This window comes from Saccostrea cucullata, unplaced genomic scaffold (assembly GCF_032062105.1).
Source record: "Saccostrea cucullata isolate Sc308-1 unplaced genomic scaffold, CSIRO_AGI_Scuc_v1 ctg9357, whole genome shotgun sequence".
NCBI lineage: Eukaryota > Metazoa > Mollusca > Bivalvia > Ostreida > Ostreidae > Saccostrea > Saccostrea cuccullata.
In genome coordinates this window covers 1-16,062 of record NW_026935246.1, presented here as the reverse complement: position 1 = coordinate 16,062, position 16,062 = coordinate 1, and the positions used below count along the sequence as shown (strand labels likewise).

Here is a 16,062-nt window from a genome sequence, read left to right as displayed (position 1 = left end):
CTTTTGAAGTGCTTTACCCCAATCTTAAGATAACATAGAGTTTGATATACAATGAGTTTAAAAATCGTCATAAACGTGACAATTTAGATATACATGTTATATTTATCTGCTTACAGTATTTACTGTACATGACCTTTCGGTATAAAGTATATTTTTTTTTAAACTGAATCAGTTTTATTCATTTGTTAATTCTCACAAGGTTATGGGATAAATACAATGTTTGTATTCCTTAGGGTAATTAAAGAGCATATCATGTCGTTATCTCGTTATCAGGATATTGCCATTAAAATGAGATAGTTGTTTATTTGGCAGCAATATACGATTTTTTTTTCAAATTTATTCAGACAAGGTTTGATACCAGATTCCAAATAATTCATGTATTTTTTTTTCTTTTCCCCAGCTTAGTTGGTTATAAACGGTCATTTCATATCGAGATCTGTATGTTTGAATTGAAATACGCAGAGAAAAAGAGCAATACACAGGAACAAATGGAGTTGTAGAATAATATTGCATTGCAAAAGTTTTTTTACATAAGCCCGGAAGTGAAGCATTATTTTTAATTTCTTCGCGTGTTGAAGGGTTTGACCACTGTTATCATTATTATTGTGATACGAGAACTAATAATTAAGCTCTCCACCTCGGTTTACAAATGTCATCAAAGGGAAACCTTTGTAGATTTATTCAAGTATGTAAATGATCGTAAAGCTATTAAAGTTTGTAGTTGTATTATTTTTCAGAGGAGGAGACAGCTGAAAATGGCTCGCGTCCTCGCCCTGTTATTTATGCTTGTGGTTTGCACAGAAACTTATGGTAAGACTTCAAACATATAAATCACTGCGTTTGTCCCTAAGAAGCTTAAGAAAATTAATGTACATTTCTTTGAACAGCGTACATCTTAATTTCCTCCTTGTGTGTATTTCACTTCATCTGTTTATATGATCACACATGTCATTGTCGCTTGTCATTTTTGTCAAGAATTTTTGAAGTAATAATATTAAATAAATTTTTTTAATATGACGATAATTTAGATGAAAATTGATATTTCCTAGTTTCTACTTTAAAATATGTATCTGACTAAATAGCATTATTAGATAGGGAATAATCAAGTTTTTTGTGAAAATTTATATTTAATTCTGATTGTTATACTATATATATGCTAAAAAGCTACACTTAAATTAACTGTTGTGTGATATTTGTGTAAAATCTATTTTTAAAATTCAAATATCCTTAATTGTAAATCTAAAACTTAGAGGAAAACACTTTTAAAAAAGAAAAGAAATTGCTATACATGTAGATTTAAAGTAAACAGAACTTTTTCAAAACTCAAATATTTTTTTCTGATGGAAATATATAATATTTATTAAATATAAGAAAACTTTTTTCTGCAGACAATTTAGCATTAAGCTAAACTCAGCTAAATTGCAAAACTTGTACAAAGACAAGGTTTATTTTTTAAATAGTTGAATTGCATGCGAAGGCAGAAACTTGAATTACTCAGCGAGATCAAAGTGGATTCAGGACAGTGCTTGAATATCAGTGGTCCTGGTCAGTCAACAGCTGAGTGGGGAGTAAATTTAGGGAGTGTAGTCAGCATCAGTCACATTCAACATCTTCTACAGAACGGATAATACACCGAGTAGATAGAACAAAAAACATTTTAGTTTGTTTATTAACCACATACCGGGGAAGTACAAACTACCCGATTTATGTTATACATGTAATAAGAATCGCTGTTTATAATTTCATGGCGACTTTAGAAAAAAAATGTTTAAATATTAAGTACTAACCAGCTTTGTACTTTACCTGTTAATTGCAAACTAACCAGCTTCTTTTGTACAAGCCAATAGAAACTGAAGCAGCGACGGTATTCGGTATATGGACATTACAGCGGATCGTGGGGTCCGTAGTCTCCTTAGGAGGACATGCACTTTATCTAAAGAGTTTTTTTTCCAAATAGGACAACATATTTTGTGGAATACTCGAAGATACTTTGAATAAAAAATAATTCAGTACACATGTTCAATCAACGCCGTTTCTTGTTTTCATATAACGTTGGGAACAAATGCAATAAGATGCAGAATATCTCCTTTTAACAATATTTCCAACAAAAAAGAAAATGAAGTGATAAAGGTTCACAATATCATTTTAATGTGTCTCCGTCTAACTGATTTAAAAAACTTTTTTGTTGTCGTGTCAACGTTATAGTATTATTTTTGCTAAGCAATTACAAGTTGAAATTAATTTAAAGACAGTTTATGATAGGAAGAATCCGTGATTAGTTCGTGAATAGTTGATAAACCCGAAAAAAGATAACTCTCAAATCCTCAATAACGTTGTTTTTCATATATTTACTAGTTATAAAAAAAAGTTGTCAACCTTTTACATACCTCTTTAAAAAAATCTTTTGGATTACTTTGTAAATTACCTATGGATAAAACTATCAGAATTGTGTAGCATATTTTCTATTGTTCCTAGGTCCTGGTGCTTATTATGATCGCTTTGCTGGATTTTTTGTGTACGTTTCTAATACCACAAGAAGGGAGGACGGCCATCTTTGTTTCCATGAGTTACAACAAGTGAACGGTACACCGACAGAGAACCAGACAATTAGCTGTCCTGTACATGGACGTTATGTTATATACTACAACGAACGAGGAAGACAGGGTGTTACATATCCAAGTTACTATTCTACATATGCATATAACGAACTATGTGAATTGGAAGTTATTGGTGAGCACTGTATAAGCTAATTTCCATTTATCTGATATAATTCCAATGGAAAGCTGTATTTGCTAGCAGTGTATATATTATTGTTCTCTACAGGATGTTCTAATCCAACCTTCTATGGAGTGAACTGTGATCAGCAATGTTCAGAGAACTGTCAGGAACGAAGATGTATCATCACAACAGGAGAATGTCTGGGTTGTATACCGGGGTATCAAGGACCAAAGTGTAATCAAGGTCAGCGAATAAGCATATAAATCTATTGTGTTCTTATGTGTGAACGGGGATATAAAGGTCCCATTTGTTCTTGTAAGACTTGTTTAAACAATGCCAATTTTTGCCTTTGGAATGTCTGAACTTAAATTTAAACAAAGTAGGGTATATTCCTATGTCGAAAACAAAGGTGCACATTTCAAAAAAAAAAAAGAATAATTTTTGCACACTCTCCATTAACAAAGACAACGTCAAAATTTACCACTGTCAGCCAAAACATAGTGTTACCTGGCCAAACACAAGATTTTAAAACTAGACAATACATGTAATAACTTTTTAGTGATAAAAGCACCTATTAAATTAAAGACACTAAAATGTTAGGAAAAAAAACAAACAAAAATTATCAATATTTTAAGTTACGCAGCATAAAACCGCATACCCATCGTCAGTTTTGATTTTTGATAATGAGATTATCTTTTGAAAAACCTTTTGCATTTTTTGTGTTTTTTATTTACATTTTATTTATAAAAATAAAATTGTATATCATCCTTGGTTGTTTTTGTGTCCTTCTCAGTATGTGACAATCAGAGATACGGTCTGGAGTGTTCCTTTCCATGTGGTAACTGTAGTGACGGGGTGACCTGTTACCATGTCAACGGCACGTGTCTGAACGGATGTGACGTAGGAGTGGAGGGCGATAAATGTCAGACTGGTGAGGCTTGTCATTGATATTTTACGAAAAATGATTTTTTCCCATTTGTTTTTCATTAGTTGTAAATGTATACAAACTTATGTTAACTGTAATGTTAAGAGTTAAAGCCTTCAGACCAGCATATTTTAAGGCATCTTCTTTGAAAATCCTGATTTTGAACCTTAAGAAATCTGTTTAAAGAGTAAGAAAATTTTAAAGCCAATGAATTGCCTTATTTGGATTTAAGACTACATTTTTTTGTATTGTTGCTAAAAATAATGTGCATGTAAATTATCCACGTGTGAATCATTTATGATATAAATTGTATAAAACCTTTACTTCCAAAAAGACAGTCCACCTAAAAACAAGGCAGTATTCTTTTAATAGCCGGCACATCGAAAGATTTTTTGAAAACAATATCAATGTATTCCAAATGTTTTGTTCTTGAATTCACCTATATAAACTATTGAATGAAGATGAAAAACATAGAACTGTAAATTAAATATATTTTTAAATATATTTTTAACAGGTCTTCAATTCATTCTGAAGTAAATCTAGAATTATTTAATCTCACAAAAAAACAAGATTTTTTTTCAGAGCGAAATAGAAACAAATGTTGTAGCTAAATGTTCATTTTTGATTTAAATTATGTGACTTCAAATACATATTCATATTCATTTCAAAATAAATCAGACATTACTCACCTTATCTAAGTAGTCTTGATAAAGGAATAAACCTATTGAGATATTTTCAGTTAGATTCATATAGTGTATATCTAAAATTCGGAAGCAACCCCCCGCCCCATTTTTTGTGTGGTAGACTCCCTTTAATAAAAGAATTTCAAGGTTATATGGTATGTTAAAAACTTTATTTTACTTCAACAGAGTGTCTACCTGGACGATACGGTAAAGACTGCAGAGAAAGATGTAGCGAGAATTGCTTACGTCAAGACCAGTGTAACAGATTTAACGGTGAATGTTACGGCGGCTGTCAAATCGGATGGAAGCTTCCTAACTGCCAGAAGGGTAAATTATAAGGAACAAATATATGCTCTTAAAATAATTATAAAGTTTTAAGATCAGATGATACTCTCTTCAGATATCTTTTTTTAAAAATTAATTCCTAATATATTTAAATATTTAAATCATAATTACCTTGTGATTTCTAAACTTGATTCTAATTGTCTTTTTAAAAATTACAACTTAATATTTTTCCAAAAGGATTATATAGGCAACACCAATACTTTAATGTCAAAAATAATATATATATATTATTCAGGAACGGATTGTTTGTCCTTAAACTCCTATAACAATTCTTTTGTATTTATTTGTTGTTATATTTCATGAGGTAGCATGGAATTTCCACTTTGAATGTTACATTTTGGAAGGGGAAGAAAATATTCCCATAACAAAGAAATCTTGTGTTATACATGTTTGATGTAAATTTTCTTTATAAAGAGTGTGATGGAGGCCTGTACGGTGTAAACTGTAGTCAGAGCTGTGGTCAGTGTACGGGGGATCAGCAGTGTCATCACATCAACGGCACGTGTCTGAATGGTTGCTCTCCGGGATACCTCGGGGATCTCTGTATAAATAGTAAGTATATAATACATTGATTGTTGGTTGATGATTATTATTGTTTAACGCCAAGTCGGCAATATTTCAGCCATATTTTAAATTTAGTGAGTATGATCATTTAAAAAACTTTTCGGTTTCTCTGGCGGCCCCCAATGAGCCTACTCTTTTTTCGAAAACCAGAGAAACGATCTTTTACGTGCCAGTGAGGGTTGTTATCCTTGACACGGGCACCATTTAACGTCACATCCGACGGACTCAAAAATTTTAAATAATATAAACAGTTTGAAACATTGATTGTAAGTAGAGGGTCATGTTAACAAAACAGGCGGAGTTTGAGAAAGATCATATGTATAGCTACCTGTAAACACAGTAAACTAAGATACCGTTATAAAAAGCTAAAGGCACGTAGCATGGGGGGAGGGGTGTATGGGGACCCGGATCGACATTTATTTATATACGCGTAAGTTTTGTACACTATAAAAAAGTCATTGAAAGTCTTGTTGCCCCCCCCCCGCTTTGGTTATAGGGGTAATTAAGTGTTTGAGTAACAAATTCGCTACTGAAAGAAGTGGAATAAGTGAGCCCCCCACACACACACACACATAGGATTTTCTTTGGAAAAAAAAAGTTGCTTCTAAAGGATTTGACATACTAACATAATGATATTTTATAGATTAATAAAATCATTGAAATATAAAATATGGAAAGTGATTGATTACATATGTTTCAAATATATTGTTTATTTATTATCATTATCCAGCATGTGACGACGGACGATGGGGACAGAACTGTCTTCAAAACTGCAGTACAAACTGTGTCAATGAAACGTGTGTACCTGAGACGGGAAGATGCTATCAATCAAAGGTATGGGTAAAAATGGAAACAAATAGGATAAACATGTTTTAAGGGTGTGATCTCAAGTCAATGTGAATGGTTGTGTTTGGTGTTATATATGGAAAACCCTAGTTAAAGAAAATCGACTTAGAATAAAAAAAATATGATTTCTCATTATACACTTGTTTTATATGTGTAAAAAGGACGGAATGTTATTGATACAGTTCATTTTTCTTGTAGTTTCTGGGACAACCTGATGACAAATCTTCGTCAACACTTCCGGTCATAGCTGGAATTTTCTCTGCTCTCTTCATTATCATCATCACTATTGTCATTTTTCTTGTGATAAAAAGGTTTGTTAAAACCGATTTTGTTAGATTAATTTCCTGTATATGTAATAGTTTTCAATATCTTGTATGCTCATAATATTATTCGTTAAAGACTGAAAAAGAACTCAAAACTAACCATGAAAAAAGATTTTCAAAAAGCAATAGAATCTTTCCCAATTTTCCCTAAATCAAAGTTTTAATAGTGATCGCTTTAGTAAATAAGTTTTTATAGTTATCATAATAGTGAATCAAAGTTTCTTAAAGTTATCACTTTAGTAAAGCAAAGTGTCAAAGTTATCACTTTAGTTAAATATAGTATTTTGGAATTTAGATTTAAATACGTTACATACATAACAAAATTTAGATAATATATGTTTTTACATTTATTTCGGGTAAAATGATCTCTTTTTCAGAATAAGAGCTGAAAAAGATAGAAAACGGGGATATTCACAAAAATCAGATCAAAGGAAAATGATAAGGAATAAAGCCTGTAAGATCATTTTCTGACTCAGACAATCTTAGAATGCTTGCATAAATACCTCTTATATTTCTTGTCGATCAGAGTATAAATAAATTATCAAATCTTCAGGTGGTTAATACGTTTTAATATATTTTTGAAAAACATTTCCAATTTTGCAAAATACTGAGAAGTTTTATTTTCTAATGACAGCTAACTCAAACAATATGGAATTCACCAACATATATGCAAACGTAGAAGAGGAAAGTGAAAATAAACAGAAGCCACCTGTTCAAAAAGGCAAAATAAAAACGAATAAATCAGACAAGAACAACGATAAAAATGACGATATCGACATCGATGAAAAAGTACACGAGGAAAATCCTTATGGAGACCTGTATCTCAATGAAGAAGAGCTCATTCCTGACATTGCCATAGATCGTCTGGATACAGTTATAAAGGAAAAACAGAGAGAGGACAATGACGGCTTCAAGAGGGAGTATGCTGTAAGACTCTATATATAGCTTAGGATTAAATAACTCAAACGGAGGCTCAAATACCACTTCTTCATACAAATAAATTTTATTTTATTTTTCTCATTATTAAAATGACATTGCAGAAATCGCTATACAAAATACTATATTTTATTTTAGTTTTACTTTATAATTTCTTTATAAGTTACTTTACAAAATATCTTGCAAAGCAAATCAGTTTTAAATTGTTATATTGTAATATAAATACTAAAGTTATTTCATACCTTATAATGTAATTTTAGTGAAGATATGTATTTCCTTAATCAAAGTAGGACATTTTTTGTTCAAGAAATCCAGGACAGATATTTATTATACAAAATGATAAATAACTTAATTGTGTTAAATTGATATTAAATTTGATTTCAAAAAGTTAATTAAAAATTTGGCTCTTCAATATTGTGGCGAATAAAGTTTTAACCTACTAAAGCTAAGTATCAAAGATTTACACAACATTTCCTTGTACAAAGTTTATATACTAAAATCATTTATTATTTTTCTTTACTGAAATTTTACACTTGTAAAAATGATTAAAATTAAAATATGATATTTCTTTTTTTGTGAAGAATCAATATATTGATTTATATTTTTTACGTCTCCGAAGAATTAAAATTGAAAAATTGGCCGAGTGGAAAAGAAATTTGATAAAAAAAACTTTTTAGTAAAAAAAACAACGAAATAATTAAAATAGAAATTTTTATTTTTTCAGGTATAACCCCAGAGGATCTTTTAAATATGGTAGAGGAGTAGTTGTACAGGCAGGGAAATTTTTCAGAAAATTCATTCAAAAATAATTTAAGATCGACATTTCCAAAGTACGTAATTTATACTCAGTAAAAAATTTTAATTCTTTACATTAATGCTAATTACATTCATTGATTTTTAAAGCAAATCAGTTTAACTTAAAAATTATATGTAAAACTTGCTTGATCCTTTACCGAATCATGTAAAATTATTTATATAGGGATGCTGTATAAAAAATGATAGAATTTTTCAAAATTTTTTAATAAATTTGTCAGGTATAGACATGAAACTTAATGTGTAAAGAAACTTGAAAAAAAATTTTAAAAATTTTGTTTTTTATCTTTTATTTTTTGAGAGGGCAAGAATTAAATATTATATATGGGTTTAAAAACAATTTTTCAATATTATTTAATCCATTTTTTAAAAAAAAATTTATACATTAGCAATACATTTTCATGTAAAAATTTTTATTCTTTTTCATTTAAAAAAAAATTAAAATTTTTCATGGCGAATTGAAAAAGAAATTATTGAGTATATAGCCTCTCAAAAAAAACACTTTCAATATATTTTATTTTTTTTTAAAATCTTTGATTATATATAATTTTTAATATATTTATTAAGGACTTGTATGTAAATAGGTAAAATTTTAAGATATAATATTTTTGACCTCAAAATATCGTTAAAAATAAATGATTGAATTTTACAGATGATCATTCTCGAGTCAAGTTGAAAAATCACCAGTCTGATTACATTAATGCTAATTACATTCATGTGAGTACTCCTATAAATTAAATAGAGGGCCATCTTTAAAATAATGTTTGCTTGCTCCTTCCCGACTCAGTGTAAAATTATTGATTTCTAGGTTAAAACAGAAAAATATTTTTTTTTTTTTTTGTACTAAATATTTTTTATATTTTGATTTTGAATATTAGGAATGAAAAGTAAAATAATGTGTCCTGGAATGAAAAAAAAGAGATCAGTTGGGCCATTTTCAGTCGGTCGGTTTTGAGAGGGCAACCAAACAACTTTTATAAGATGGGCTCGTGACAAGTTAATAAGCAACTAAATAATCCATTTTAAAGAAATGTTTCTTACAATTTTTTCATCGTAGAATATTCACACCTTTTCTGTATTCAATTTAAAAAATAAAATATTTTTCAGGGAATTTGATGAAAGAAATTCATATATAGCATCTCAAAGTGAATATAGTTGTTCTTTTATAAAATTTTGTGATATGACTTGTTTCATTTTTAAGCTTTAAAAAGACATAACAAGTGAATGTGAACAGTGTACAAAAAGTGTTATTTTTAAAATGATTCACTTCTTTTGGAACAAGGATATTTTAATTATATAAGATGTACACAGAAATGTTACACATCAATATCACAGGGATTTGTCTATAACAACATTTGCTACTTAAAAGTGCTAATTGTAAACATAATGCACTTGATGAAATGTACGGAAATAACGAACAATATTCACGATCAAAGGTGTATTAAAAAAAAACATAAATCAGGAGCAAAATTGGACCTCCGACACTTCAGGGATGGGATCAGGTGCCACGAAGCCGTTAATAGATATTTATCGTTATCTCTTTTCTTTATACAGGTCCTAAACAGAGCACACTGACAGACTTCTGGGCAATGATATGGCAGGAGAACGTGTCACAAATCGTTATGCTGACCAACCTCAAAGAAGGAAACAAGGTACTCGTGTTAATGCTGAAATAAAATATTTTTGAGGCCTTTGAAACATGGTATATTTATTGCAATTACTAACTTCGAAAAAAAAAAGTATCAAAATATTGAAATGATATCTATTTTTCTTGGAAGCATGATTTATTTTTAGCATTTACTAAATAAAAAAAAATGTATCAAACTCTTCAAATGACATACATATATGTATATGATTTTTGCTATTTTCGGAAGGCTAATAAATATATTCTCTTTTACATAATATTTGGGGGGAGGGAGGCTGCATTTATATATTGACCCGCTTTGCTTTGTCTCCAGACTAAGTGTGTGCAATATTGGCCAGAACTGAACAAGGTTCTTTCCTCAGGGGAGTTTTCTATAAGTAATAAAGAAGAGAAGATCTACGCATTTTATGTAATCAGAAGATTAAAAGTAACTCATAAAAATGTAAGTCTTGTAAAAACTATCCCAAAAAACAAATTTGAAAGTTTCACTATTTGTAAATTTAGCACCTTGTCAGAAAAATTGTGATAGTTTAAATGTATTTGTAATTTTAAGGGAATGTCTGAGAGAAAAGTTAAAGGTATGTTTTAATATTGTTTTACAAACAGCTAACACTTTTGATATTCTCATGTTTATCTGTTTTTTCCTGTTAAAGAAGACAAGTTTTGTAACTCAGTACCACTACACGGCCTGGCCGGATCACGGCGTACCCGAACCGCTCTGCCTTGTAGTATTCCATGATCACGTGACAAGGACAAGGAATAAACAAAATCATTGTCCAGTATTAGTTCACTGCAGGTATGGCTTTGTAGCATTGGAAATTCTTGAATCTGCAGGTTATAATGAAGCTGGGCATTGTTTTGATTGCCTTCAATTGTATCATAATTGTTATCAAGATATATTTTTCAAGAAAAAAGAATATTATCTATTAAAAAAAACACGAAAAATTGTGGTGATTAGAGAAAAGTTATCACATCTCATAGAATCGAAAAATAAGCTTTTAATTTGTATGCCATGAGTATGATTACCATTGCGAGTCCTTGGTTGTTTTTAAAGGACTATTAATATTGAGATCGAGTGTATCAGTGAAAAAAAGTTAACACCCTGCTCAATGATTGCAATTGGTGAATACACGACATAATATGTAGCATTCCACTATACCATCCGAACATTACTAAAACTTTCAGGAATATAAAGCAAACAAATAACAAAACAACACTGTAAATTTTTGAATTGGATTAGCATTTATGACTTTAATATAAGGAGGTATGTTTTATTTGTAGTGCGGGGATAGGTCGCACTGGGACATACCTAGCTATAGACGCCCTGTATAAGACAGGTCAAACAGAGAGGAAAATCAACATCGCAGAGTACGTCAAGAGAATGAGGGAAAACAGGATGAATATGGTCCAAACTTACGTACGTATTGTAAAAGTAATTGAATTACATGTGCTTTATTATGTTTACATTATAAAACTAAAAAATGTTTATATGTACCAAACGCAAATATATATGCATGCGTTTTCGACCTTCTATCATGTGTTCCATAAGGTTTTTCATACCCATTTTAGTCCATTATTTATACACTGATTTGACTACGGATTTTTCCGTTATTTCCCGATCATGACAAGGAGCACACCGCGGGTGTGACCGGTCAGAAGGGGATGCTCACTCCTCCATGGCACTTGATATCACCTCTGATGTTTTGGAGGTCCGAGTTTGTTCTGCTCCTTTTTATAGACTTTTGATATTGAATACTGTTCGTTATCTCCATATCCTTCTTGAATACTATTTGTTATCTCCATGTGTTTCATGATTTGAAAATCCTTGGAATAGTATAATTTGCTTAATACGTGTTGTCCAATACAGATTGTCTGCTTTACTCAACTCAAGTAAACTTCAATTTCTTGAAATGTCAAAAGATGAAGTACATGTTGAATGTTATTTTTGATTGTACAATGATTTTTAGTTTGTTTATTTCCAAAACATTTTTTGCAGGAACAATATATAACCATATTTCTGGCTCTCAATCACATGTTTAAGGCGTGTTCCTCTGTCCTTAAGAAATCAGACTTTATAAGGAAAGTGGAATCAATGACGAGTGATAAACCAGCCAATCAGAGTGATCTTAGGAGAGAGTTTCAGGTAATTTGACCTATCAAAATGAACTTGAAATGATACTTTCAGGAAATAACAAATATGATAAAAATTAAGGAATGACTGTTTTGGAATTAATTCTGCTAAATGTCAACACCCTCACATATACATGAAATAAAAATTTGATTATGCAAGTTTATATTTACAATAACCTGTTAAAATACAATTTCGACCCATGTCAAACCCTCAGGTTTTACCCACATGCGTGTGTTGCTTAAAGAATTGCTAACGAATTTGATGGCACATGATTTGTTTGTAGAACTTTAAAGTAATGCAAAATTCCATTTTATAGGTACTTCGAAATTTTTAAGCTGTATCAAATTAAACAAAAATTAAAACATAAACCACACGTTTCTTTAATTGTAGTCTCTGCTGAAAGTCAGGCCCACCTATACAGAAGAAGATTATAAACTTGCCATTCAGGCAGGGCATGGGAAAAGATCGTCTATTCTTCCACGTATGTCACTTATTATACCCGCTCTGCAAAGGTTTTCCACTTGACGCATGGCATATTATTGAGATTATAGCACACTCTTTGTTTACGCGTGTCATATGGTGGGATTAATTTGTGTTCTTATCCAATGTTGACTTTTTTGTATTTTACAGTTGATAAGTACAGTTTATTCCTGTCTTCAAATGTACCGAAGCGTGGAGGTTTTATAAACGCAGTTACACTTTCCGTACGTATGTTTTGTAGAAGATTTTAAATTTATTTCATTAAATGTTGGCTCACACAGGCTATGTCAGCTGTCCAACCCATTTACCAATTAGTATATAATAAAATATTTTCAAATCAATCATTTCTGATTCATTATATTGGCAAATCTCGAATTTGTCCTCTAATGAAAGTTGTTAAAAGGACACTTCACATGGAAAATTGTTATTGATAAACATATTCAAAGTTTATTTTGTTTCCAAAAATATAACAATCTTTACAATCTCTTATCTGCCTGCCAAAGATGACGTTTCTTCTTCCCTTTTAGTCATATGTGAACAATAAAGCCTTCATTGTGACGCACTATCCTCCAGCAGGGGACGCTGTAGATTTCCTGCGCCTGCTCACTGACCACGAATCAGATGTTGTCGTTTGTATGGATCCTTTACCTCAAGTAGAATCGGTACAGTTCTATGCTAGGGAATCCGTATTTAAAGAAAAGATATTCGGATTTATACATGAATTCGTATATTTTTAGATATTACTATTTGTGACAATTGAGAGACAAACGTGTCTTTTTGTAAATTTTACCTCAAGTAGATTGATTTTTTTAAAAATTCCTTTAAATTATCAATATTTTTTTGTACGTGATTGAAAAGAATAAAATTTTTTTTTATAAAGGAAAATTCTTTTGAAAAAAAAAAAAGACGGTCAAAAATATATTTTAAATGGTTGTGTTTCTAGAGCAAAAAGTGGATGCCAGGTACAGATGAATCTAAAATTGTGGCCCCATTTACCGTTCATTGTCAAAAGAAGAGTTCAGATATCGATGGTGTAAAGTGCTCTACTATTCAAATCTTTCAAGAAGAAGTGAGTCTAATATATTGATAATTTAGAAATTGAATTCAACTGAAATACATTAATTTCAGAGCAAAACAAAAATCTCCCTGTCTTTTGGATCGGAATGTTATTTGTACTTTAGATTTCTTTTAAACTATATTATCTTGATTTTAAAAACAATATTTGAAAATGATTGAACAACATTATTTGACTACTAGTATCCGTTAGCTAATTACATGTAATGAAGGATTCATTACCAAAACTATGCCATTTCAGCATAATGTTTTTTAATACAGCAAAGTGATGAAGCCTACACGGTTTCTGTTTCCGAACCTAAGTTCAGTTTGCTGTCAACGAATCATGGGACATCACATCTAGTAAAGCTTGTGTCCTTTGTAATGGACAATGAAACCCAGGGACCTATTACTGTCATCAGCAGGTTATATATTTTTTCATATACTTTTGTGTGTTGGAAGTAAAAATCGTTTACATACATCACTTGCAGTTGCAACACTTTTTCCGAGATAATGTTCCTGTTTCTTATTTATTAATCTGACATTCTGTAAATTTCGAATTCCCGTTTGTTTTTCAAAGCAATAAGCATAAGATTTTTATCACAACTAATATGATCTTCCTCATTACAGTGATGGCGCAGTCCTATGTGGTGTATTCTGTGCTGTTTACAACGTAATACAACAGTTGTCTGTAGATGGTGAGGTGGACATTTTCTCTGCTGTACGACAGCTTCAGATCAGACGTCCAGAGTTATGTTCCTCTCTGGTAAGTTATATAGGTTTCTTCTTAATGGCCAATGAATCTAAATAATCTTTTTAAGGTTCACCGATACTCTGATAAGGGAGATAATTCTAAATGATATCAATGTCTTATTATATCTTCAAAGTATAGTTGTCAAAATGAAAAGTCTTTTTTGTCCTATTTCCTTGCAAAATATGCTATATTTGTTTGTATTTTTAAAAGAAATTATACATTTACGTATACTCGTATTTTGAAAAGTAAGTCATTAGCTTTAAAGCAACATTTTATATGCATGACCAGAGAGTGTTTGAAAATTTAAGTGTCTTGTTAGCATAACTAAATAAAAAACATTCTTTTATGTCTTACAGGAGGAATACAGAATGATCCATACAGCTGTGTTGGAGTACATCCGGTTACAACAGGACCAAACTGAAGAGAATATCTACTCTAATGAGTGAAAATGACCTTAAAGAGACATTTGAGAGCAAAATGTCGATTAATAAGAAGAAACTGTGCCCTTTTGTATGGGTGTAAAAATACTGGATACTTTTCTTCCTATTTATAACTTTATTTACGTTGATCGAGATAAAGGAGGTTGTTTAGAAAATTAAACATGAAATATGTTTTAAACATTTTAAGAGAGAATCATACTAGTATTTAAGTAAAGTTATCTCATATGTAATAAAGCATAATAAATCTAAAGAATTTTACTGAAGTTTATGTATTGGGTCACAGACCAATTTATATCGCAGATATTTTTATTTCAGGTCGAACTTAATTATCCTCTCTGGAAATTTTTATAGTAAAAATTGAGGTCATTAACTCCAATTATGTTAAACGGAATGAAATGTTTTCTTGTTAAAAACTTTTTTACGGACTTTCGCATCATAAGCTTCTCAAATAAGTAAATTACTGCTTAAATCTTTGTGACAACCTTTTTATGTAACATAATATGCTCTTTGATTAGCATTATAAAATGTTTTTTATTAGTGTTTAGTGCTTTAGGCAGTGTCAAACAACACAAGATTTTAGTGAATTATTACACCAGCAAGTATTCATTTATTGATTTCAGTTGAGAGGAAAGCTCATTTAAAATTTTCTCATTGGAGTTTTCATTCCTGTTTGCAATCATCTGCCTGTTAACATCTAAAATATCCAAAGTAAAATACAGGCTACTGTTAATCAAGGTTAAGAAGAAGGTATTTTTAATTTTTTGTGATAATATTACTTTGATTGCCAAAAAAAAAACAAAAAAGAAAAAAAAAAAAAAACATCGGACGACTGAAGTCTTTCATATTTGACTGATGACGACTGAAATTGTTTCAAACTAAATTGACCTTTTCAATTCATCAAACCTCTGAAGTTGGGACATTCCGTGTTCCAGAAGAGTATTTACTTTACGATATGTGAAATAGGAAGATAACGGATGACATTTAATCTTAAATAAACAATTGCAATGTATGAACATTAAGCAAACAGGGGCCCATAGCCCTGAAAAAGTGTTAAAAACACAATGAATTTACTTTTCTTGTCATTCGTCATTTGAAAATTAGGTTGTTAAAAAGTAACATTCTGATTGTACATACACGAACTCTGAAGTTGATATTAAAATGATTCTCGTGTTTTTTATTGACAATATTTTGATTTTGGAGACCAGGTCTTCCAACAATCTATTGGATTTCCCACGAGCACAAATTACGGCTCATAAAAAACACACCTTTTCGTATTCATATGAAACATATGAAGATAACGAACAAAATTTTAAATCAAAAGTCCATAAAACAATACAAAACAGAAGCAGAGTAAACATGGACCTCCATATAATCAGAGGTGAGATCATATGCCATGGCGGAGTGAG

The 16,062-nt window shown here is 30.6% G+C and overlaps 1 protein-coding gene across 1 annotated transcript; it reads left to right on the top strand.

Moving 5' to 3' along the window:
* The first annotated feature begins 1,469 nt into the window (after positions 1–1,469).
* LOC134242313 (receptor-type tyrosine-protein phosphatase epsilon-like) lies at positions 1,470–15,352 on the top strand. The gene is given in 24 exon segments (XM_062724391.1): positions 1,470–1,604; positions 1,606–1,636; positions 2,476–2,730; positions 2,824–2,961; positions 3,512–3,649; positions 4,513–4,653; positions 5,086–5,223; positions 5,966–6,069; positions 6,280–6,392; positions 6,782–6,858; positions 7,039–7,331; positions 9,211–9,298; positions 9,708–9,805; positions 10,112–10,240; positions 10,452–10,594; positions 11,080–11,215; positions 11,795–11,941; positions 12,320–12,410; positions 12,560–12,633; positions 12,937–13,071; positions 13,353–13,478; positions 13,745–13,887; positions 14,093–14,228; positions 14,573–15,352. Coding segments are annotated over 24 exon segments (3,099 nt in total). The 3' UTR covers positions 14,663–15,352.
* Positions 15,353–16,062: the final 710 nt, after the last annotated feature.